At 44.3% G+C, this 22,963-nt stretch overlaps 1 protein-coding gene and 1 pseudogene across 1 annotated transcript in view; one reads left to right on the top strand and one right to left on the bottom strand.

Moving 5' to 3' along the window:
* Nucleotides 1–1,810: 1,810 nt before the first annotated feature.
* Elovl5 (ELOVL fatty acid elongase 5) overlaps nt 1,811–22,963 on the bottom strand; it is a 64,825-nt gene continuing 43,672 nt past the window's right edge. Inside the window, exons 3-8 of the mRNA XM_027411107.2 lie at nt 21,761–21,948; nt 8,897–8,974; nt 7,750–7,921; nt 4,871–4,995; nt 3,126–3,260; nt 1,811–2,094 (exon numbers count right to left, since the gene is read on the bottom strand). Of these exons, the coding sequence (XP_027266908.1) occupies nt 1,951–2,094; nt 3,126–3,260; nt 4,871–4,995; nt 7,750–7,921; nt 8,897–8,974; nt 21,761–21,948 (842 nt within the window). The 3' untranslated portion in view covers nt 1,811–1,950. The remainder of the gene's footprint in view (nt 2,095–3,125; nt 3,261–4,870; nt 4,996–7,749; nt 7,922–8,896; nt 8,975–21,760; nt 21,949–22,963) is intronic.
* LOC118238698 lies at nt 15,296–15,662 on the top strand (annotated as a pseudogene).

Raw genomic sequence — 22,963 nt, 5'->3', positions numbered from 1 at the left:
GAAAATTACACAATTACATGTATGTATGTATGTATGTATGTATGTATGTATGTATGTATGTAGTTTGTTCTCTAAGTGCTGTTCCTCTAGGGAACCCTGACTAATACAACCCCTTTCCATACAGGATCACTCACGTCCACTCCCTAACCACCTATAAAGTGACAGTTGACCACCTCCGGTCTTTCAGAACTAGCAGCACATCAAACAATGAAAACGCAGCAATGATAATCAAAAATGTTTTAATGATTAATGTTTAGACATTATTTAACAGTGTGGGTATATCCAGATGAGCTAAGCACACTTTGACAGCACACTACTGAATGTTATAGTTTTTGTACTGAAATACATAAAGACACCTGCAAACTGGTACCTAGGATGAAGACACACAAATATACACATTCTAGATTTGATAAGATAAATGTAAACAGATGCTGCAATTCCTTCCAAAAAGAAAACCCACAAGACTAATTAGGACCAATTGGCTCCTTATAATATGAATGTGCAAAATTAAAGCATGGCAAACTGATATTTACATAAATATCAAACCCACAATTAGTTTATACATTGTCAATCATCTAAGATGTGTCATGAGTGGTTCAATCAATTTTTTTTCAATGTAGAAGGTAGTCAAAGGCTAAACTTCCAACACTTTAAAAATGACACATAAAAGAATCCTCATCTGTATGACCACCACGCCTCAGGTGCACAAGACACGATTTTAAGAAAAGCAGTCTGTTACTTTTAAACAAGCGCTTTAAACCAATCTTTAGATGCTAAGCGGGGGGAAAAAAATTACAGATGCTGCCAAGATTTAGACTGAATAAGCAATCACTCCCCAAATGCCCCGTTCCTTCATGCTCTAGCTACCTCTTCAAAATACTTAAGGTGCTTCCTGGTCTCTCAGTAAATTCTGTTAAATTAGGCACATTTTGAAGGGAAGTATATGTCAAACAGCACTACAGAAAAAACAATAAAAAGATTTGGACCCAGGCAACCAGTTCTCCATCACTGGTCCATGCGACTGTCACGTGATAAACATCTAGTCACCCTTCCTGAAAGGTAAGTCTCCTCTTTCCAAACGATGGGAAGTAGAATGGCCTTTTTGTCTCCTGTATAAAAACACTAAGCACTTCAGAAGTGGGAAGTGTCCTGCTCACCCTACAGTCGCCCTAGACTTTGGGGGACCAAGAACACAAGTGTCTCACGACTGCTTTGGACCCGTTCCCCACCTCTTTAAACACATTAATAGTGGCACTCAAAATAAAAAAATAAGATCTGTTAAAAAGTTAAACTGACTGTTCCACTAGATTTGAGCCGGCTTATTCAAAGCCAGCTTTATAAAACTGAAGGTGCCGTCAGGGTTCGCATCTCCAAGTCACTTGAAGTTTACACATCGCACGCTAGTTTCATAAATCACATATTTCATTTTTCTAAACAGAGCTATTACAAATGAATACAAAGTTGAAACATACCCTAATGACACTAATAAGCTTTGGGCCCTGCTTTTTTTTTTTTTTTTTTTTAAGTCTTAAGGCATGTGTGTTTTTCTACTGTTAACAACATTGTACAAATTTACATTTACAATCACATGCATGGTCTACAGTTTTAAAAAAAAAAGTTTGGATTACAGTGTTTTACATTGTGAACCACAATTCAGCACCTATCGTGTTATAACTAATAAGGCAACAGCAGTGTCATATACTACAATAACATTCCCTTCCCACAGTCTAGCGCGGGGGTCGATGAGAGCCCAGAAATGTGAGAAATTGTATATGCCTACTTGTATAATCTGTATACATATTCTAGGGGTTTTGAACTGATGAAAAGGTCCTACATAAATCACACTACAGTAGGCCAGACTAGTGACAGCAGCTGTTACGAGCGTCAGGGCACAACTCATACTGTGCTTACAATCACACGCCGTGGTCTGGAGGGTGCGGCTCTGCCGTGTCAATCCTTTCTCTGCTTCCTTGGCTTCACACTGTTTTCCAGGGAAGCGAAGTTGTTGGTGTGCCCGTTGATGGCAGTCATGGACCCGTTCTGGTGGCCCTTCAGGTGCTCTTTCCTCCGAGAGGCTCCTTTCTTGTTGTAAGTCTGAAATATACAAGGCAGGTGAGTGCCCGCTAACCAGAACTGTACTAGTCTGCACCTAACTAGGCCAGTTTGCCTTGTGCTCAAATAACCATTTTCTATTTCAATCACACTTCTTTTTTTTTTTTTTTTTTTTAAGCCCATAGATTCGCTGACCCCTGGGCCACAACAGAAACATTTATAACGATACAGAGTTTATGTTCACTCTGCTTGCCTCTTCAGCATCTATATGACAGAGCGATGGGCTATGACTAAATTGGCACCTCACACTGGATAGTAGCTCCTCTAACACAAGTCATCACTTATCTTTACATTTTTCTTATTGCCTCAGCTACTACCTCAGCCCTCACGTACTAAGCACCACACTGCTAGGAGCAATTGGAAAAAGATCCCATAGTCAGGCCCCAACAAAACATGAGTCAACAAGTAATGCACAGGTACGTGGGACACAGAAGAGAAGCAGTGGCTGAGCCTCCAGGCAGCTGTTCCACACCACTGGCCTTTTCTCAGGACCCATTAACTCTGTCCTTGCTCCTGATCTCCTGTCTAGGTCAGTGGAGACTGAAGCCACATGACACTGGCCACAAAAGCAGGAGAATCATCAGGGTATATGCCAAGTGGTCGGGCACCCCCACAGGCAGTCTGTGAGCGCAAACCTCTATGCATCATGTGACCAACCTCAAACCCCAAACTTGAGCAGTGGGCATGTAGGAAAATTGGGACAAAATGGTAGGTTTCAATTGTCACTTAGCTATGACAAGCAGGGCAGTGGGCCTGAGACCTCTGATTGAAAAATCATCTCTTTATTTCTCTGCACTAGGCCAGAGGGAAGGAATAAGGCACCCTGCTACACATGGCATCTCCCCGCTGAGTCCCAAGATGCCCACGTCCAGTATCTGGAGCAAAGCTGGTGGCCCTTCCATCCCTACAAAGGCTCCTTCAGAGCACAGGGCTAGCTCCCGCAGTGGCTCCACACAGCCCTGCTTACTGAGTGAAAGGCTGAGGGTCGGGTACCAGGGAAGGGTGAGCTTTACCTGAATGTAGAAGTTTGTGAAGAGAGCAATCAGGGAGATCATGTATCCAATCTGGAAATACAACCACCCGAGGGGGAAGGTGCATGGCCAGATGACCCCGCAGCTCGTCTGGATGATTGTTAGCACAAACTGGACCTAGGGAAGCAAGGAAGGCCAGAGCTGAGCAGTGGCAATACACAAATGGGGGTCCAACCAGGGGGACTCCCACCCAAGTTTCGGAACCAGCGTTGGCCAGCCTTCTATACTACATTTTATCCTAACTTCTGTATGCATCTTCTCTAAGTTCTCCCTCTCTCCTCAAAGCCATGACGCTACCTTTCTCCTAAATTCTGGGACTCAGCACGGAGAGATACAAGAGAGAGGAATGAGGTATATGTTTTAAGGGACCTGTAATGTCATTTGTGATGCATGATCTGACTGATACACTTCCTACTCAGTATCTGTGTTTACTTTGGTGTGGTGAAAGCTGTCATGAACATTAAAATTCTTCTTGGCCAAAATGCTGGGTCCACACACGACTTCTGATGAGTGACCTTGAAAAAAGTGTACACCTGTGTAGAGAGACACTGCAAAGGCGTTAAAGGCATGTGACTACTAAAGCATCTTTGAGAGGCACAAAAGGGGTGGGGCCAGCCTGGGGACGTCTCAGAAGCTTCCACCAGCTCAATGTCTTCCTCTGGTCCTTCAGGCAAGTCCTCCAAGACAAGACATTAACTTGGCAGATGGCACATAGGCCAGCCAGACACCAACGCCCCACAGTGTTCTTCCACATTCTGTCTGCTGGAGCCATTGACTATGGCACAAATGCAACTCTGCATCCTTTCTCCTCTGGCATCAGTCGATGCTAGAGAACAATTACCCTTCCTCACAGGTGAGAGAAAGATTAATAAGGACTGCAGAGCCACTGGCAGAAGTGATAATGAAACACCAAACACAGAAGGAGCTCAATGTTATTTTTAAATTTTGAAAAAAAAATATCAAGATTGATTCAGGGGATCTAAATTAGATTCAGTTGGAATAAATGTACATGACAAGCCTGGGCTGGAGGGCTTAGTGCCTGTCCTTGTAGCCAGCACTGGCTTCTTGCCTCAATGTGTTCACCTACAAAATGGAGACAGCATTTGAAACAACTCTTGAAAAAAATCATTTACTTAGCATGAGTTCTTGACATATGGAACAAACTAGCCAGTGTTGAGAAACAGTAATGTTACTAATTAGCTCAGGAAGACTTCACGAGGAGGAAGGAACACACACCTACCTATAATATACTGACAACTGGGCAAGGCTTAAGAAAGAACGGTGAGAAAAACCATCAACACCAGACAGTTGCTGGCTGACCTCTGCCAGGGGCCATCATCTGAAGCAGTGTGAGGTGCTCTGCTACTTGGGGTCCTAGTAGTCACCCTGCTCCCATTGCAGCCAACAGGCTCAGTGTCTAATAAGCCACAGAGGCTCTGGACTCCACACCTTGGAAGACTCCCAGGAACACAGATAAGCAGTTTTCATCTCCATTTTGGACATGAGAAAGCACACACAGAACTAAGACTGACCTGAAGTGGGGAGTGCAAGGCTTGAGGCACCCCAGTCCATAGCAGGTTCCCATCTACTAGAAACAAGAGCATTCCCTGACCTGCCTATGACGAGTTTAACTGGATCAACTGGATTCAATTAAACAACAGTATGGCCTGGAAGAGGACTGTGTCCAGCAGGGAGCAAGTTCTGGGCACAGTGACTGCGTTACTCACCAGCTGTCCCTGAGTGATGTACTTTTTCCACCAGAGGTAGGGACGCATGGAAGGGACAGAGGATAGACCATAATACGAGTACATGAGGACGTGGATGAAGCTGTTGAGTGTCGCACCAAAATAAGCTGCAGAGCAAAGGGGGTTGGGGGGAGGATGCATTAGAGTTTTGTAAATAACAGGCAGGGGAAATCCAAGACACTTTTGGAGCTAGAGAAAAGTCCTCTGAACAGAGGACAACAAACACTGTAGCAATATGTACTACACAGACCTGTAATGAAAAGTCAGTTTCCACTTGGGTGGGCGGGGCAGGCAGCCACCGACACCTTAATCCCAGCGGTCAACTGAACCTCCCATGTCTACTCGTGCCCCAGACCTGGCACCTGTGGGTGTGGTGGCAGACTGGGAGGTGGACACCTCCTCCCAGATGCCTAAGATGTGCTGTTCTGAAGACTAGACAAGGGTCACTGACGAACAGCATGCCTGAGGAAGGCTGTTTCCATCCCTTTGCTGATGTCTGGAGGAGACTGAAGTTACGACTACTCCCCAGGACTACAGTTAGTTTTTTTTTTTATTAACAACAGAATCTAGGGTCAGTTCCTTTGAGACAGAAGGTCCACTTCATCACATGGCTTTCAATTTCAGTTTTTTAAAATACTTCCATCCTCGACAGTGAGTAATGAAGGAAAGCTCCCTGCCTCCACTCCCTTGCAAACACTCCAGGTTATGTCAGGAGTTTCTACTGGCTATGACAGAAACTGGTCCTGTAGTCTTGCACAGTTCACATACATTCTCTAGTTTTCCACGGGCCAGGCGGGACTAGTTGTCTTATGAGATATCTTGAAATGTAAAATGCTCTTGAAATGTAATTAAGTGGAAGGCTGTCCCTACTAGAACTCGGGCTAGCTTATCCACCGGTGATAACCACTAGTTCAAGAGTGTTTGAGCTCCACCCATCCTCCTAGCGTCTCACTTCTCTTCTAAGCCCAAAGGCACTACACTTAGAAAAATCTTGTCTACATATAAACCTGATGGAGCTGTGAATCTTTTTTTGTTTGTTTTTTTTTTTTTTGAGACAGGGTTTCTCTGTGTAGCTTTGGAGCCTATCCTGGCACTGGCTCTGGAGACCAGGATGGCCTCAAACTCACAGAGATCCGCCTGCCTCTGCCTCCCGAGTGCTGGGATTAAAGGCATGCACCACAATGCCCAGCTGGAGCTGTGAATCTTTATGGGCAGTTAATCAGCAATTATGTTGAGGGCTTGGGGGAAGCCATGAGCAGATCCAAAGATTCTCAGTCAAATTCCTCAATGTCAGGATGCAAAAAACAAAACAAAACAAACAACAACAACAACAACAAACAAAACAACAACAACAAACAACAAAATCCATGTGACTGAGATATCCTAGGTGGAACCTGAAGATGCAAATGACAGTACCATACTCAACCTTAAAGAGCCAGCAAACTTTAGTTCATGTTACGGAAACCTCCCTGGGAGCCCCGCTCAGTAAAGAGAGTATATGGAGGTTTCATAATGTGTGGTGTAGCCAAGAACGCCTTGCTCCCTGACACACACCTACCACACTAGATCGATTCCATCACTCGGCAGGCACACACCTTACACACTAGACACAACAAGGATTGTGGGAGCTGGTTCTCTCCTTCCACCATACAGGGTTCTAGGGATTGGACACAGGTCCTCTGGCCTGGTAGCAAACACCTTTACCTGCTGAGTCAACTTATCTGTCTGCCTATGTGCCTTATCTGTCCTTAATGTGCCCCAGGCTGGTATTTCCTTCATGGACACTGACTGCTAGAGAAAGGTTCTGTGCCCTTAGGCCACATGAACTCATTAGCAACCCCAGGTCCTCTTCACAAAGTCCTTGCCTATTTCTTTGTCTTGTTTTCCTCAGACAGGTTAGGAACTTCCCATTTTACTTTAAAGCCTCTGACCAATTTAGGACTGGCTATTTACCCAAGAGCAGTATAGCAGAGTCATATGGTAATTTTAGTTTCAGTTTCAGAGGAACCTCCATACTGATTTCCACACCAACTCCAAGAGTATATACGGTACCACCACAAGTAGTAGTAACAGCTCCTCTTTGTCCACATCCTCCATCCTGAACCTAGGACCTCAATGACACACAATGTCAATGCTGTCACTGAGCCACACCCCCCAGTGGTTTGTTTTCTTGACAATAACCATTCTGATTGGAGTGAGATGGGATCTCAAAGCAGTTTTGTGTTTTCCTAATAGCTAAAGAATGCTGAACACTTGTTAAAAGTATTTATTGGCCATTTGTGTTTCCTTTAGTAAACTGTGTATTGAATTCAATAATGAATAATCCATTCGCTAATTAATTTGTGGAGTTGTGGGTTTGTTTTTTTAAGCAATGACTGTTTCGGCTGACACCTGTCAAAGGTTAGGTGGTAGCTGTGTGATTTCTGGTCTTCTATTCCACTCCTTTAGTCTACATGCCCCCTTTTGGGCTGGTACTATACTGTTTTGGTTACTAAATGGCTCTGTGGTATAATTTGGGATTGGGCATTGTGATAACTTTAGTATTGCTCTTTCTGCTTTGGATTACTTTGTCTAATATACATTACATGAAAGGAGGAGACCAAAGGGGGGTAAAGGGAACCTGAGACGGTAGTGGGAAGGACTAATGAGAAAAAAGTACAATGACATGAAAATGTCACAATGAAACCCTTTACAGTGTATGCTAACTAGAATAATAATGATAATAAATAATAAATAGAAAAAGAAAAAACCTGAATACAAATTCAAAAGCTTAACTTAGAAATTTAGAGACAACATCTTTCCTGTGTGCCCAAGTTTCCATTCTGTTTCCGTCACATGCTCCCAAAAACTCTGCTACTTACAGTGGCCACAGGGAACCCAGTTCATCACAAACCACCAGATGTTCAACATGGAGGCGTGGTGGTAGACATGTAGGACTGTGATCTGGTGGTTGTTCTTGCGAAGGATGAAGAAGAAGGTGTCCATGAATTCTATGAGTTTGGAGAAGTAGTACCACCAGAGGACACGAATGATCTAAAAAAGCAAAGGGTTTATGGTTTACCTCCAGTGATTTTCTGGAATGTCACTTGTGACATGTTGTGTACACATGTACACTCAACACAAAAATAAAGCTGGAGAGCCCCACTGGCTCCTGGTGCCTTCCAATGTCTGAGCTCCGCCACTGTGAGCGCCTTTACTCGATGAGCATGTTACATTAGGGGGACTGAAAGGACGGCAGGAAATGTCTTCAAAGGGCTCCTGACACTCTCACACACTCTTAACAAGAACACGAAGGTGCACACCTGCAATCCCAGGACTTGGAGGTAGGACCCAGAGGATTGAGAGTTCAGGATCATCTTTAGCTACATACCATTTTGAGGCCACAAAAGACCCTGTCTCAAAGCAAAACTAAATCAAAACAAAAGCCCTGGGAAGCTCCAGCCTCAACAACATTTCTATGAAGTAGTCTACAGAGCTCCTAGGAGAGAAAAGGACGCTCTGGGCTTGAGAGACTGGAGTGAGGTAGTATGAATCATGCAAAAAACACGACCAAAATGTGCAATACCTGTTCCTGGTCCAATCGATATGTCCAAAGGAAACGCTGGCCACACTGAGCTTTGACTGTAAGCTTTCTGTTACACTCCAATTTTCAGGGTGGAAGATGGAGTTTACCTTTAATGTAACTACTCAGAGGGCACTTACAAGAGTGATTTTAAATTCAAATGATCTCTTTTATGTAAATATGAAACCTGTCAACTGCTCACAGGAGTTTCTTCCTTAGAGAGGGAGGCTTAAGTTTTCATTCCATTTATGCCTTTCATGTTCAGATTTTCATATCAGATTTTCATACCACACACCCAGCACTTCTTTCTTACTCTTTTCAAAATGTCAACAGGAATTATCAGGATTGAGAGGATACGGTCTTTTTTGCCTTTATTGTGCAAGATCTCTATCGAAAAACCAAACACACACAGACACACCCACCCACACCCATCCCTGAAACAGTACCTTCATGTCTGATTCTCCTGCACTGCGTGTTCCCTGACAGAAGAAGTTGTATTTGCCTTCCCACACACCTGTCACCAACTAAAAAAGAGGAGAAAAAAAAAAATAGTTACTACATCAGAACACTGTTCAACTTTATTCGTCTAGAGAATGTGAAAAGTTAATTGGGGCTGTACTGAGGCAAGCTTGCTGAAAGTAAAACAGTCACAGGGAACTGTGAAGAAGACAGAGAAGTCTAACACTGCACCTTCATTCACACAGGGTCAGCACACTGGAAGCTGAAGTAGGAATTTGAAGTCACTCACAGACTGCTGCCTTCACAAACTCTGTCTACCTGGTGCCTCAGCATGCCCAGACCAGTCCAACTCTGAGATGTCATTCTGTCTCCTTATGCCACTCTCCCTAAGCCTGGGCTCCTCAAACCTGAGTTCACTCAGATGTGAGTGTGCTAGTCGTGGATTATCCAGGGAATGGGGGCACAAGAATTTGTAGTTCTAACAGGTGCCTACATTGCCAGTACCAAGACTGCTGGACTGGAACCACACTTCAAACACTAGGAGCAATGTAGTATGTCTTCCTTATTCCTTGCCATTTCCTGTTGTTGTGTCATCCTCTAGACTCACAGATTAGCTACCTGCAGACATTGTGGTGTCACAGAAGGACCCCAGAACTGGGGTGCAAGCTATTGTTAGTCCTGTAGTTTTCACTGGCTCCCTTACAGGGCCTGTTTCCTCATCAGCACATAGTGAGATGAAGTAGTCTATAAGTAGACCTTAAGACCCTAGAGCACTCTAGAGCCGGGTGTTGGTGACACAAGCCTTTAGTCCCAGCACTCGGGAGACAGAGTTTGAGGCTAGCCTGGTCAACAGAGCGAGTTCCAAGACAGCCTCTAAAACAACACAGAGAAACCCTGTCTCAAAAAACAAAAACAAAAACAAACAGACCCACTCTAATGGTCAGGACAGAAGGTTTAATTGCTCCATTTCCATACTGCCCATCTGCCATGTTCCTAACACCCACAAGATACAATTTGTCTATGAAAACTGCAGTTTCAACTTTGTTTCCTTTTTTTCTACAGTCTAGAACAATCTTAAGTGTTCCTGGTGACCACGGAATGCCAGGTGCTGAGACGGAATGCTTAAGCCTCATCTCATCCAAGCGTGAAACACACATAAGGCCCCAGTAACCAGTTATCAAAGTGTGTACCCCATCCAGCAACACCAATGGCACCCAGGTCCCCTGAGAAATGCATTCTTGAACTACCTCCCACCTTCAGAATCTAAAACCCTACATCACCAAGGCTGCCACTCAGGGACCTGGATCACAGATTCCTGAGAATCCAATGATGTTGCTTCAAAGTATTGTCCCCAACCAGCAGAGCTGACACCACTCAGGAACTTGTAACAGTCTTAGGCCCCACCCTAGATACCATGACTCTAAAAATTTAGGAGCAGGGGGTCCAATGTGGGTGTCCCAGTGTGTGAGAAGAGAGGCAGGGTCTCAGGTGGCCAAGGTTGAAGCTCTGATCCTCCTGCCTCCACCTCTTTCTTGAGAGCTGTGATGTTACCTGCTGACCAGTGTTTTAACAAATGATTCTGATCAGATAAAATTTGGAAAACAACTGTGAGTCCTATTGTAGCTGCACAGCATGATCACCCTGGGAGCTTTTAAAGAATTACTAATGCCTGGCCTCACCATGACCATGAAACGAAACTTCAAGGGGCCTCTTGTAAAGTTCTCAAGAGAATTCAGTGTGCAGCTCAAACTGTAACCTGGCGGTCTCCTGCCACTGACCTCAGTAAGAGCGGGGGAGGGGGGGATATGACGACTGAGAGCCAGGATCCAGGGGGCTCAAGTCCCACTGCCCTTGAGACAACTGCTGGGCCTGGTGAACAGTACAGATGCCCTACAGTGAGCAGCATGTTTGGATAATGATTGCAAAACACACTGGCACATTTTCATCCAATTTAATGTGAGAAATAAATGCCAGGCCTGGTACACTCACATGGATGCCGAGTTTAACATCTCATGTTTCTTTCAACTTCCCTTCTGCTGTTTTCCTTGTTTTGTTCCTCTCTCCACATGAAAACACTCAGAGTTTACACAGTTTTCATGGCCAAAGAACAGTGCAAGGACCTGGACTGCTATCAGATGAACAGTGCTGTTGGGAAGATTTGACATGGAGGACTGTAGTTTTCACTGCCAAAGTGAGATTGGACTAAACTATCTCTAGTGGTTTTCTGTCTAAGTTTTTAATTATTTCTATGCTAGACTTCACAACGGAGCACGCACAATACTACTTTTTTCTAAACCATGAGGTAACATCCTACGCATGTGTACTTTTTTGGTCTTATGTCCTCTTTCAAGGCCAGATTAAGTCTGTCACTCACAGACCTATTAGAACTCTGAAGAGTCAAGATACAAAACCAGTGAAAAGAGGACCAGAAAGCAGGGTGAGGAGGTAGGCGTGGTGTCCTAACTGGAGAGAGGGCCATGCTTTCAGAGTATACTGTTGATGACTGTACTATGACAGAAGTTCTAAGTATCTTCTGAGATACAAAAAAGAAATGCTGCTTGTCAAAATGTCACAGATAATGCAGTGAAGTTCCCATGAGGATAAATTCGTAAAAAAAAAAAAAAAAATGCTAACAGGGAGCTCATGGACCCCAGACTGATAGCTGGGAAATCAGCGTAAGACCGACCCAGACTCCTGAACATGGGTGTCAGGCAATCTATGGTATGTGCCTCTGGTAGTGCATCAGTACTTATCTCTAGTATAGGAATGGACTTTGGGAGCCCACTGCACATAGAAGGATACTCTCTCAGCCTAGACACACAGGGGAGGGTCTAGGTCCTGCTCCAAATGATATGACAGACTTCGAAGATCCCCCATGGAAGGCACCACCCTCCCTGGGGAGCAAAAGGGGGATGAGAGAGGGGATCCGTGGGGGGCAGGGGAGGAGGGGAGAGAGAGGGAACTGGGATTAACATGTAAAACAAGACTGTTTATAATTTAATTTTAAAAAATTGCTAAAATGATTATTTTCACTTGCTATATCTCTTGAAATGTTTACAAGTGTCACATTTATGTGGGTGTGGTGGCATATACTTTTTTTTTTTTTTTTCATTTTTTTGAGACAGGGTTTCTCTGTGGCTTTGGAGCCTGTCCTGGAACTAGCTCTTGTAGACCAGGCTGGTCTCGAACTCACCTGCCTCTGCCTCCCGAGTGCTGGGATTAAAGGCGTGCGCCACCACCGCCCGGCTATGGCATTTACTTTTAATCTCCCTTGGCAGACAGAGGCAGGCAGGTCTCTCTGTGTTTGTGGCCAGCCTGGTCTATATAAGTTCCATGGCAACAAAGGTAAATAGTGAGACTTTTTCAAAAGAAAAAAAAAAAAACAAGAAACAAAAAAACCAAACCTCCAAAAGACCCAAAACCCAAAACAACAAAAAGTCACATTGTAGACCCTACCATCACTGTTTTCCCCAGTTACTACCTTGGTATCCTGGGTTGGATGACCATGAGTAAGACACTTACTTATTCAGGTACTGGGGACTGCAATCCTTTCTCCTTGCGCAGGGGTGGGGTTGCTCTGTAGGGAAGAGGGTAAATGACTACCCCCTGTAATTCCGAAGGTGCTGCTTAGCATGGAAGGCTCTTATTGAGCAGCAGGCCCCTCCAGGCATGTGCCTCATTTTCATTTTTTGTTTCTAAAGGAATCCAGGTGAAACTTCCTTCTATAGGCAACATAACTCAAAATCCTACTTGCCCTTTCCTATGGCCTTCGACAACAGGGGAGTCTCTATGTAAAACACCTTTGGAGGATAAAGAATTCAAGGGTGGGTAAGCTCTGTTAGCATCAGCCAGCTACACACAGCAGAAGCTACTCATGTGTTGGCCATGCTTGGTGTGACCTACCCCTCCTTCACCTCTCCAGGTCCTTGGGGAGGCCATCTGCACTTCAGCATTCTCTCCATTGAGATGGCCACGATGTTGTATGTCAACAGACTCGGAGGAGCAAGAGGCCCAAGAGGACGGACAGAGTGAGGCACTGAGAGAAAGGACTGCCATCTATCTACCTTGAGCTTCTGAGAATCAGCTCAGGGACTGTTTGTTCCCAAGTGTTGTGCAGGCCACAACAAACAGCTCGCCTCTATCTTCACATTCCCTGTACCACTAGCTGGTCCAAGGACAACAAAGAGAGGATTACTTATGTGGCTTTCCCTAAGTAACCAAGATACAGGCAGTACCACTGTAACGCCATATGCGCTGTCTCCTTCCTTGGAGTAAAGCAAACCTTAATTAGGCCAGGAGAGTGTGAAGAGCTATAATTAAAACACAGCGAGCAGTTTCCTTCTCTCCTAGGAGACAAATTCAATAGCCAATGGAGGTTTTGTGCATCTTTTCACCTTAAGAAAAATGTAGGCGAGCATCAGTCACAGGGACTGCTGCGTGATGCAACCGGGGAGCAAATGGTGAGGAATGTCTTCTAACCACAAATGAAGCGTAACCTTCGGCACAGTTACTTCTTGGAACGCTACCAAAGCCTCTTAGGAAACAAGGTCATTTGAAGTACTTGAGTCTAATTGGAAAAGCTCTTCCCTCTGGGTTCTACCACCCTGCCACCCCAATGCCCCAAGATGTCAGAAGGGCTGTCTGGTTTTGGGTGGTTAGAGGTGGGTAAGTTATATGGACATCATTCCCTGAGCAAGGCAATGAAAACAGACTCTTGGTGCTTGAATACAACAGTATCACATTCTGAGGAACATTCCTAAGAGCCATTAAGACATTTCACAGATTTGCTTGCTGGGATGTGTGCGCCTTTGTATCTGGTAAAAGTGAGCATTGTAAGTGAGGAAACCGGAACAGAAATGATACGGGTACCTCCCACAGCAGTTCTAGGCTCCTGTGCCTTCCATGCCTGTTTCTGGGTTCTTGGCTAGTCTCTCCATGAAGGATGCTGGGGGAAATTAGACCTTTATCTCTATCTATCTCCTTAGCAGACATCTGACTTATAACCAACCAGAGCTATTCTGAATTCAAGGGCACCCATTTCCTCTACAGCATTTTGGGCCACTTTGGGCGCTATTATGAATAAAGTCACATCGATAGTTAGTTGGCTTTCAATCTGAAATCTCAAGTCCAGAGCATGAGGAAGCCTGTGAAGATACTTTCACACCTATGACCTTCAGAAGTGTGTTGTTCCTTCCTACGATGATGGACACAGCTGAAGGCACCTCCCTTGTTTACACATAAGGACTGCTCCTGCACACTTGACAAATCTTTAGCACAGAGCAAACAGGCTAACCTGAAGCAGGTATGCCTGGCATCCTCTAAATACCAGCCCCCAGCCCCTGCCTTCCTGCTTATGCTGGAGGTTTTTTTTTTTGTTTTTTTTTTTTTCCTGTTCATACAGTTAAAAAAGGACAGGAATGTGGAGATAATGTTAAATGAGGAAGTCTGGTGCACAGCCTTTGGTAGGTAAGTCTGATATGATTCTAGCCAAATGTATGGTATTTCTGCTTCCAGTACCTGAACATCTATGACCAGGGTGGAAACAGGAGCCCCTGCCAGTGTCCTTTGCATAGTTTAAAACTCCTCCAGCCAAACTACTTCAGTCCTGCTTTGCAAACAAAGCCTGGCTTTAATCAAGAACTTGTCAGGTGGGGCACAGTAGTATATACCTTTAATCCCAGCACTTGGGAGGCAGAGGCAGGAGACTCTGTTCTAGGCTAGCCAGGTCTACAGAGAGAGACCCTATCAAGACAGAAAGAGAAAGAAAGAGAGAAAGAAAGAAAGGAGGGAGGGAGGGAGGGAGGGAGGGAGGGAGGGAGGGAGGGAGGAAGGAAGGGAGTCTATAACTTTCTCACATACTTTATTACTTCAGTAGCAAAGGTAGATCTGAAGAGTCTACAGAATCATGTCCAAGGCTTCCTCTCTGGCAAAGGCACACCCTCCCTCCTGGTGTGGGTGAGGAGGGAGGTGTTTAGATTGCATCCTCCCCTTTCCCTCTCTATGTTCAATCATTTCAGGAAAGCTTCAGATACACTGAGGAGCAAGTACTATTTCCTTACAATGCTAAGGAGAGATTTTCTGAACAAGGAACTTCATTCAGTTGTAGGGGAATAAATTATGGGCAAGATGCAGCAATGTCCAACCTACAACTGTGTACCCCGGGATAGCTATGAATAGACCCCAACACAAAACCATAAATGTAATCAGGCTTGTTTGTATTTTATTGAGGTGGGGTTAATGATTTCACGGTGTGAACGCTATAGGCGACAACTTCTTGCCACAATGTCAAAAGGCTGGGCACACCTAGCTTTCTTACAAATACTGGCCTCTCCAGTGAGTCAACTTCTCTACACCCTCACTTAAGGCTGTCGGCTTGGGGAAGAGTAATGGCTAAACATCATCCAGATTTGATTTTCTGCCGCAAGCAGGCTGATGTTGCTATTGGAAGAACTGTGTGAAAACTGTGATGGCAAATGTGTGATTTGTGACTCCTATGTGCGACCCTGCACCCTGGTTCGCATATGTGATGAGTGTAACTCTGGATCTTACCAGGGCCGGTGTGTGATCTGTGGAGGTCCCGGAGTGTCCGATGCCTACTATTGTAAAGAGTGCACCATTCAGGAGAAGATAGAGATGGTTGCCCAAAGATTGTCAATTTGGGGAGCTCTAAGACAGACCTGTTCTATGAACGCAAAAAATACGGCTTCAAGAAGAGGTGATGGGTGGGCGGTTCCTTCCTCCCCCATCAAGCTGCTGCAGATGCCAGAAAAGACACCTACTACCACCAGCAGAAAGGGACCGGAGCCCATCGTGTCACCAGAACAGCCTGCTAGAGCTAGTGTCTTGGCCCCCTGCCCCTGTCTTTCCCCCACCATTCTGGTGGGGATGGAAGAGAGGTCTTCACAAAGTACTCTAGCGGAATGGAAGAAAAATTGCTAGGTTAGTTCATAGTTTGTTCTAGTTGGAGAAACAAGGCTCTGCTCTCTAGACTGACAGATTCTCTCCACACCAAAAGCTTTGAAATGAGTCTTCCATCTGTAGCTTTGATAATTAAGCTGCCGCAGGCAAAAGCATGGCCTGCAGCAGCTATGATGGTGGTGGTCTTCTGTGACCCTCAGTGTGGCCAGGAGCCATCAGAACAGTAATGTGATGCGACACTTCCCAGGTGGTACTGGCTTCATGTTATTTTCCTTCTTAGAAATTGGAAATTTCTGTTGGTCTAATAAAGTTGGTGTGTATTTTCTGGGGAAAAACAACAACAACAACAACAAAAAAACAAAAAACAAGAAGGCAAGGAGCACAAATCGTCTTCCAAGTATTCTGGAAAATAAAACGCGTTCCAAATTCTGTTTTCCATCAATAACGTTATCTATTTTTAGGAAAGCCTAAGCCAAAAGAAACAGAAGACAGTTTGGAATAGAACACCTCCTAAGCAACTGTTCTCAGGCTATGTCAGAGCCCCAGGCAAGGCAGAGCCCAGGGGTGCCTAGGGAGGTGCCTACCAGCTCCCAATTACAGAAGGCAGTGGCCCCAGCACTCTACCCAACCCACAAGCCCTATCCTTCATCTTTCCAATAAAGCTCCCTGGTTTTCCAAGCATGGTTCAAAGAAAAGACAGTATGAGCTCCTGGCAACCTGTACAAAGGCAGAAGCCACTCAGCACTCACAACTACAGAGCGCACACCTAACTCCACCACTGTCGCCAACCAGGAAGGTTAAGCATTTTTTTGCCCTACCCTCTAGTTGTTCCTTAGAAGTCTGTATTCAAGTTCTTCCACCATCTTTCAGACACTAGGGGGAAAGACACTCATCTCACACAGCCCCAGCAATGCTAATATGGGATGCTTATCTGGGACATTCAAGGAACACTTCTGTTTTTAAAGTTAAAAAAAAAAAAATAGCATAGGCTACATCATGACTTCAGGAGCATGACCTCGGGGATGTAGCTAGAGGACACATTTAAAGTTTTGTTTTCAGACAGGGTTTCACATGCCTCAGGCTGGCTTCACTTACTACATAAGCCAAGGATGACTATGGTCCGATCCTCCTGGTGCAGCAGGCATGTGCCACCATGCCCAGCTTCAAGTATCGGTTCTTTTACAAAACTGATCCAAATGAATGACTCAGTTGGCAAAGAGCTTGCTGCACAAGAATGAGGACCTGAATTTGGATCCCTAGAACCCGTGTGAAAGCCAAGAATAGCAGTGTATGTATGCATGCCCAGCACTGGGGGAGGGAAATAAAGAATACGCTCGGATTTATGTTAAACCAGGTCTGTCTTCTCAGGAATAATTTTTTTACACAAAATTTTAAATATTCTAATGTTGGGAAGATAAATGGGTCACATTTTCCACCAACATACAGTTCTACCTACAGCTACTAGAAAAAAAAAGACATACTCGAAAAGTAATCGTTTGTAGCCTGTAATTTATATTGGATTGTTAAATAGTATAAATGTGGTTCTGGCATTTGACTTTCCCCCTATTCCTATACAAGGACTGCTTTTGTGGTGTAAACAAAATAACAATGGAAGGATGTAGGGGGACCCTTTTCCTCACAGGTGTCTGAGTGTGGGCTGGGATGGAATGAGATGTTGATGGGCGGACCACGAAAGCACTTCAATTGGGAACAGAGATGCCGAAGAGGTTGGGGGCAGGGAGGAAGAATCAAAGAGCTGGTGCTGGTGGGGTTTGGACAGAGCTGAGCAGAACAGCCTAGAGGAGCCCAGAGTGTAGCTTTCCGAAGAGATGCATCCCTGGGGCGACCAAAGGCAAAGGCACTATACCGCAGTGACCCTGCCTCCCTGACAACTGCTGTAGAGTCCAGGATCAGTGTGTGCAACCACAGGCTGAGCAAGATGAACGTGCCCTTTTACACTACATCAAACCACACAATTAGATCTCTCCATGCAGAGCCACGGAGGTCAGAGGCACAATGGGAAAAGAGCAGACACATCAAAACAGCCTCAGGTCAGAGCGGAGCAGCTGCCTGAGAGGGACACCTTGTGTAACACTGTGACAAAGGAGCAGAAGTCGCTTTGATAGCTTGCTGCAGGGCTGACAGGAAAATGCAGGTCCAGCTGGTGCAAACACAGAGAATAAGGGAAAGCCACTCGATGTGCAGGCAGGGGTTTGCATCGGTTCCTTTTACCTTTCAAAAAGTGTTCATTCTGGCTCAGTTCTGAGTATGCATTCCCTCATGGTGGTCAGAGTGGCTTGTTCCACTCTGGAGGCAGGGAGAGGAAGGCCATCACTCATCTGTGTCACCCCCCCACCCCCATCAGTCAGGATGGGTCTTCCTCCACATAAACCCATCTGTAAACACACCCAAAAGCATGCCTCATTATGCCCTAGATGGCTCCTAATCCAATCAAGCTGGTGTTTAGTATTATGGGGTTCTCACCACAAACACTGACAAGGATAGCTTGACAAACAGCGGTGTGTCTATTCGGCTGAAATACACTCTCAGAGGGCAGGAAGCACATGGATGCTTATGCTTATGTTTCTGTAAGAGCTGTGTCACAACACTGAGTAACTAAGGCAGGAAGTTTCTCTTCTACAACCTGGAGTCTCAGATCTTCATCCCTGTCTGGGATGCCACACAGTGCCTACTGTCAACAAGGGAAACCTAAAACACCCAATACTTTCAAACCAATATATTCCACATCTCAAATACACTTAAAAATCAGGAATGTCTGGCCTAACAAACATTAGGACAATAAGATAACTAAAAGCACAAGCCCCCTTCTCCTTTTAACTCTTTTCCCCTTCCAAATGCATAAACTATAAATACACCTATACTCCTTCTGCATTTTGAACTTAAGCTTCACTTTCAAATTTTAGTTCTTTTTACTATTTCTGTGGCTTCTCTTTCATTTCCTTATCACCCTTCTTTTAAGACTTCTGCTTCCTTTAAGCAGTCATTACTTCTTGTACTGACCCACAACTTGTCAAGGCAGATTTGTAATTAAAATACCCATGACTAAGTATTTGCTTTAAAAATTCTTTACAGCCTCAAATATGTCAATAAGCAGGAAGGTAACTAGAGAGCGATGAGCAGGATACTGTACCCCACAGGCTTCATGATCCCATCAGCTTAGCCACTAAGGCTTCATGGCTGCCCTACTGTGTCAATAGAATACAAACACACGTTCCAGAAAAGAACGTGGAACTGAAATGAAATCCTAAACTCAACAAGGGACACACTATAGTCTTATCACTGACGAGCCTATGGAAGAACAGAACAGCAGCAACCATGCAGGACGATCACTCTGGAGCAAGAGGTGCTGTGGGATAATGCTCTGGTTCACTGTAAAGATCTGTCACTCGTGTTAGTTTAATAAAATGCTGATTGGCCAGTAGCCAGGCAGGAAGTATAGGCAGTGCTACCAGACTAGGAGAATTCTGGGAAGAGGAAAGGCAGAGACACAATAGCCAGCCAGACCCAGAGGAAGCAAGATGAGAAAAGGTACCAAGCCCCGTGGCTAAACATAAGATAAGAATTATGGGTTAATTTAAGCTTTAAGAGCTTGTTAGTAATAAGCCTAAGCAATAGGTCAAAGAGGTTTATAATTAATATAAGTCTCTTTGTGTTTCTTTGGGACTGAGCAGCTGCAGGGTAGGATAGAACAGAACTTCCTTCTACAGATAGGGGTTATCATTCATGTATAAGTGTGATCAGAATAGAAACTCACAAACCTGATTTAATACAAGTAACAGCTGCCTGTTGTGTGTAGCCCTTTATGCCTTGCAAGCTCGGGAGTTAAGGGTGGGGTTTCCCTCTAAATATTCTTTACATTTCTTCTCTACACGTGGGGCTTAGATGGTGCACAAAGAACACATTCCTACCACAGTGCCAGAGGGGAAACTACTTTTAACCACGGGCTGTCCACAAGTCCCTAATCAGATGCATAGACCATCAGTTTATACAGCCATTTGCTTCTCTTCTTCACTTCAGAGACAGCTGTACATGGAGCTAAATTACATAATGGCCACGTCTTTGGGGTTTGTGAAACATCCTTGGCAAACACTCTGGTTCTCTAAAATTCAATCACCCTAAATTATTTTTTTTCTAGAATACACTACATACAATATTAAAGTCTATAGAAGCTTACTTAAGGAAATGGCTCTATCGTCTTTCAGTTATATGACAGAAAAGTTTGCTCTGGAACCTGACAGCTGCTGCAATCTGTCCTTCGAGCATGAAGAACAGTACCCAGGACTGGGACCTGCAGTCACACCTGTACTCTGTCCCTGCCTCGAGGCCTGAAATCTCCATCCTGGAGGCTAAACTGCCTTTATTCTAGAATGGGTCAGAAAAGAAAGAAAAAAAATCTCTGAGTGTTAAACATAAAAGCAAGGCTAGTCCTATTCTCATCTAGTCGCACCATCTATACTTTGGCAGAGGGTACACACACGAGGGGACAAGCAGGTCTTCCCGCTGCATCCCTTCCACTGGACATAGCAGTTTTTACTAGCTCACATTCCTGCTCAGTGTGAGCCAGGAAGTCACCACTGCAGTTCATCCCCTCCCCACCCTCTTCCCCACTACTTCTGGGGAAAATTAAAGCCATATTAAGAGTATCCCAAGGTGTCCATTTTGTGTGTAGATATGAAGTCTCTGTCCAAGGGGATTTAGCAATAGGTTAAAGTGAGTGTGGAAACTACGGTCCTTCCCAAAGACACACACTTTGCTTAACAACAGAGGACAGCTTTCCCGTCCTTCCTGGCTTTGCAGGCTGTATCATCCCTTGCAAAATAGGGAGAACTAAAATGTTGACTGTGAGTATCTGCCTTTGAAGCCTAAACACCTCATTTGGACATTCTGGCCATATAAAAGAAGTGACTGGACCTGAACTCACACAGACCATTAAAATTCTAAATGGGAATCTTACCATTCATGTGTCTCAGGTTTTCAAATCAGCTCATACACAGTGTGTACTTGTGTATAGGTATCCCCAGGTTAACACAGTGCTATGTACAATGAATTATGCACAGCAAAACTTTAAAAACAAAACTTGTGAGATCTGACAAGCTACCAGAGCAGAACAAAGGCTGAATGGCCACAGAATTTATCAACACACCACGCACTCCCTTCCGCCTCCACACGAGAAACAAGCTTTTATTAAACACTTAATAAAATGTGCACAGATCTGCTTTTTACATTTTGTTCATTCTCCAGCCTGTATTCTGCATGCATACAAATGTGTTGGAAAATATTTTGTTTAGTTCTGAATGTCACACGAAACATGAGTAACAAAAGAATAACAAAGGCTTCTACTTTAGGTATTCTAGGAGACATTTGTAAAAACAACTTTTTTTTTCTTAAGATCAATGTTAAAACCTACTCAAAACGCATTAATAGACTAGCTGCCCAGTTCTCTACCTGAGAGAAGCAGGTACTTTCCCTCACTTAGGGACACAACTCAGGAGAGCATCATCAGAACAGAACAGTGGAAGGAAACTCTCGTTTGTAAATGGGGGCTTTTCTGTCCCACCAGGTCCCACAGCCACCTTTAAATATTCACTCAGAGGCTTAAAATATTAACTACAGTTTGGTCTATTGCTTAGGCTTATTACTAACTAGCTCTAAAAACTTAATCCATTTCTATTAATCTATACTTTGCCACGTGGCTTCATGGTGTTACCTGTTCTCTGGTGTATCTTGTTGCTCCGGCAGCTGTTTGGTGTCTCCCCTGATTCTGCCCCTACTCATCTGAGTTCTTGGTTTGATTGTTCCACCTAACTTTATCCTGCCTGGTTACTGGTCAAACAGCTTTTATTATTAACCAATGAGAGGAATACATATTCACAGTGTACAGAAAGTTCATCCCTTAGCAGACATTGACCTACCTCATAGAACATATAGAGAGACAGCAAGGTGAGTCCAAGGTTATACACCACTAGAATTCCCCGGCAAGAGAATGCCTGCTTATTCTTCATGTATTTTGGTCCCAGCCATACAATTAGTAAGTAAATGACAGAGCAGACAAATGTAGGTATGTAATTGTCCAGAAGAAACCATCCTTTTACCCTTGTATCTGAAAAACACCAGAAGAAAAATATTTAGTAATTGGTAAGGCACAGAGAAGAAACACCATCCCCAAAGCCACCTGAGACTAATGTTGCATTTAATCTGCACAAAGTAGAATACCTATAGATACACATCAAACAAGGCAAAGCTTTCTGATGTATGTTTAGAATGGTTTATTTACTTACGTTTTTGCTATGTAATAAAAATGGGCTTTCAAACAAATCTGAAGGAAAATTAAAGCTAAATCACCCTCCAAATTTATTATGTTTATTAAATTAACATGGAGTCATGAAACACAAGTAGTCTGCACTCAAAGGACCTTCAGCAACAAGCTATGTGCCATGTAGCCAGATTAGGGACACTGTGCCCCACTAGAAGGCCAGCAACTGAGGGCCAATGAGTGAAAACAATGCAACGCTATTGGCTCAGCCATGATCGGACAGGGACTGTTTAAGACATTTAGAGCCCTATAGGAACTTGAGACTTACACTGACTCAAAGGACACCCCACTCTTACCTTCTCACCAAAACCCAAGTACCTGGTATTAACAGCCTATAGCCCTGCCCTCTGGATGCACTGCCATGCTTGCCTCCCACATTTTTTTTTTTGCCTTGATCTCACAGGGAGGAAGAAAATGCTCAATAAATAGCTCCCGTTGGGGAACTAAGTGCCATTCTTCTATCTGTACAGACACTTTGAGCCTTCCCAGCACGTCTTTCATGGCTTGCTTTCTTTGGCTTCAGCAAGAGATGCTGCCTCCATATCCCCCCCACCAGTTATGTCAGAGTGGCAGCGGACAGTACCGTCAGTTCTCAGAAGTCCTTCAGGGAAGTGGCTGCCATGATGGCATTCCTAACACCTTTTGTTCTCAGCCCTGGGCCTTAGCAGTCTGTCTTGAGAAAGTAGGTTACCACTTCCCAGCTAACATCTTCTGTGTATACATATATATTATAAACACAATGAATATAAAATTTTCCATGTTCTTTCACTTAAAGTTCAGTCCAGCGCCCTGCTCATTTGTA

The sequence above is a fragment of the Cricetulus griseus genome, chromosome 4 (assembly GCF_003668045.3).
Source record: "Cricetulus griseus strain 17A/GY chromosome 4, alternate assembly CriGri-PICRH-1.0, whole genome shotgun sequence".
Lineage (NCBI taxonomy): Eukaryota > Metazoa > Chordata > Mammalia > Rodentia > Cricetidae > Cricetulus > Cricetulus griseus.
This window is presented reverse-complemented; position numbering and strand designations above follow the sequence as displayed.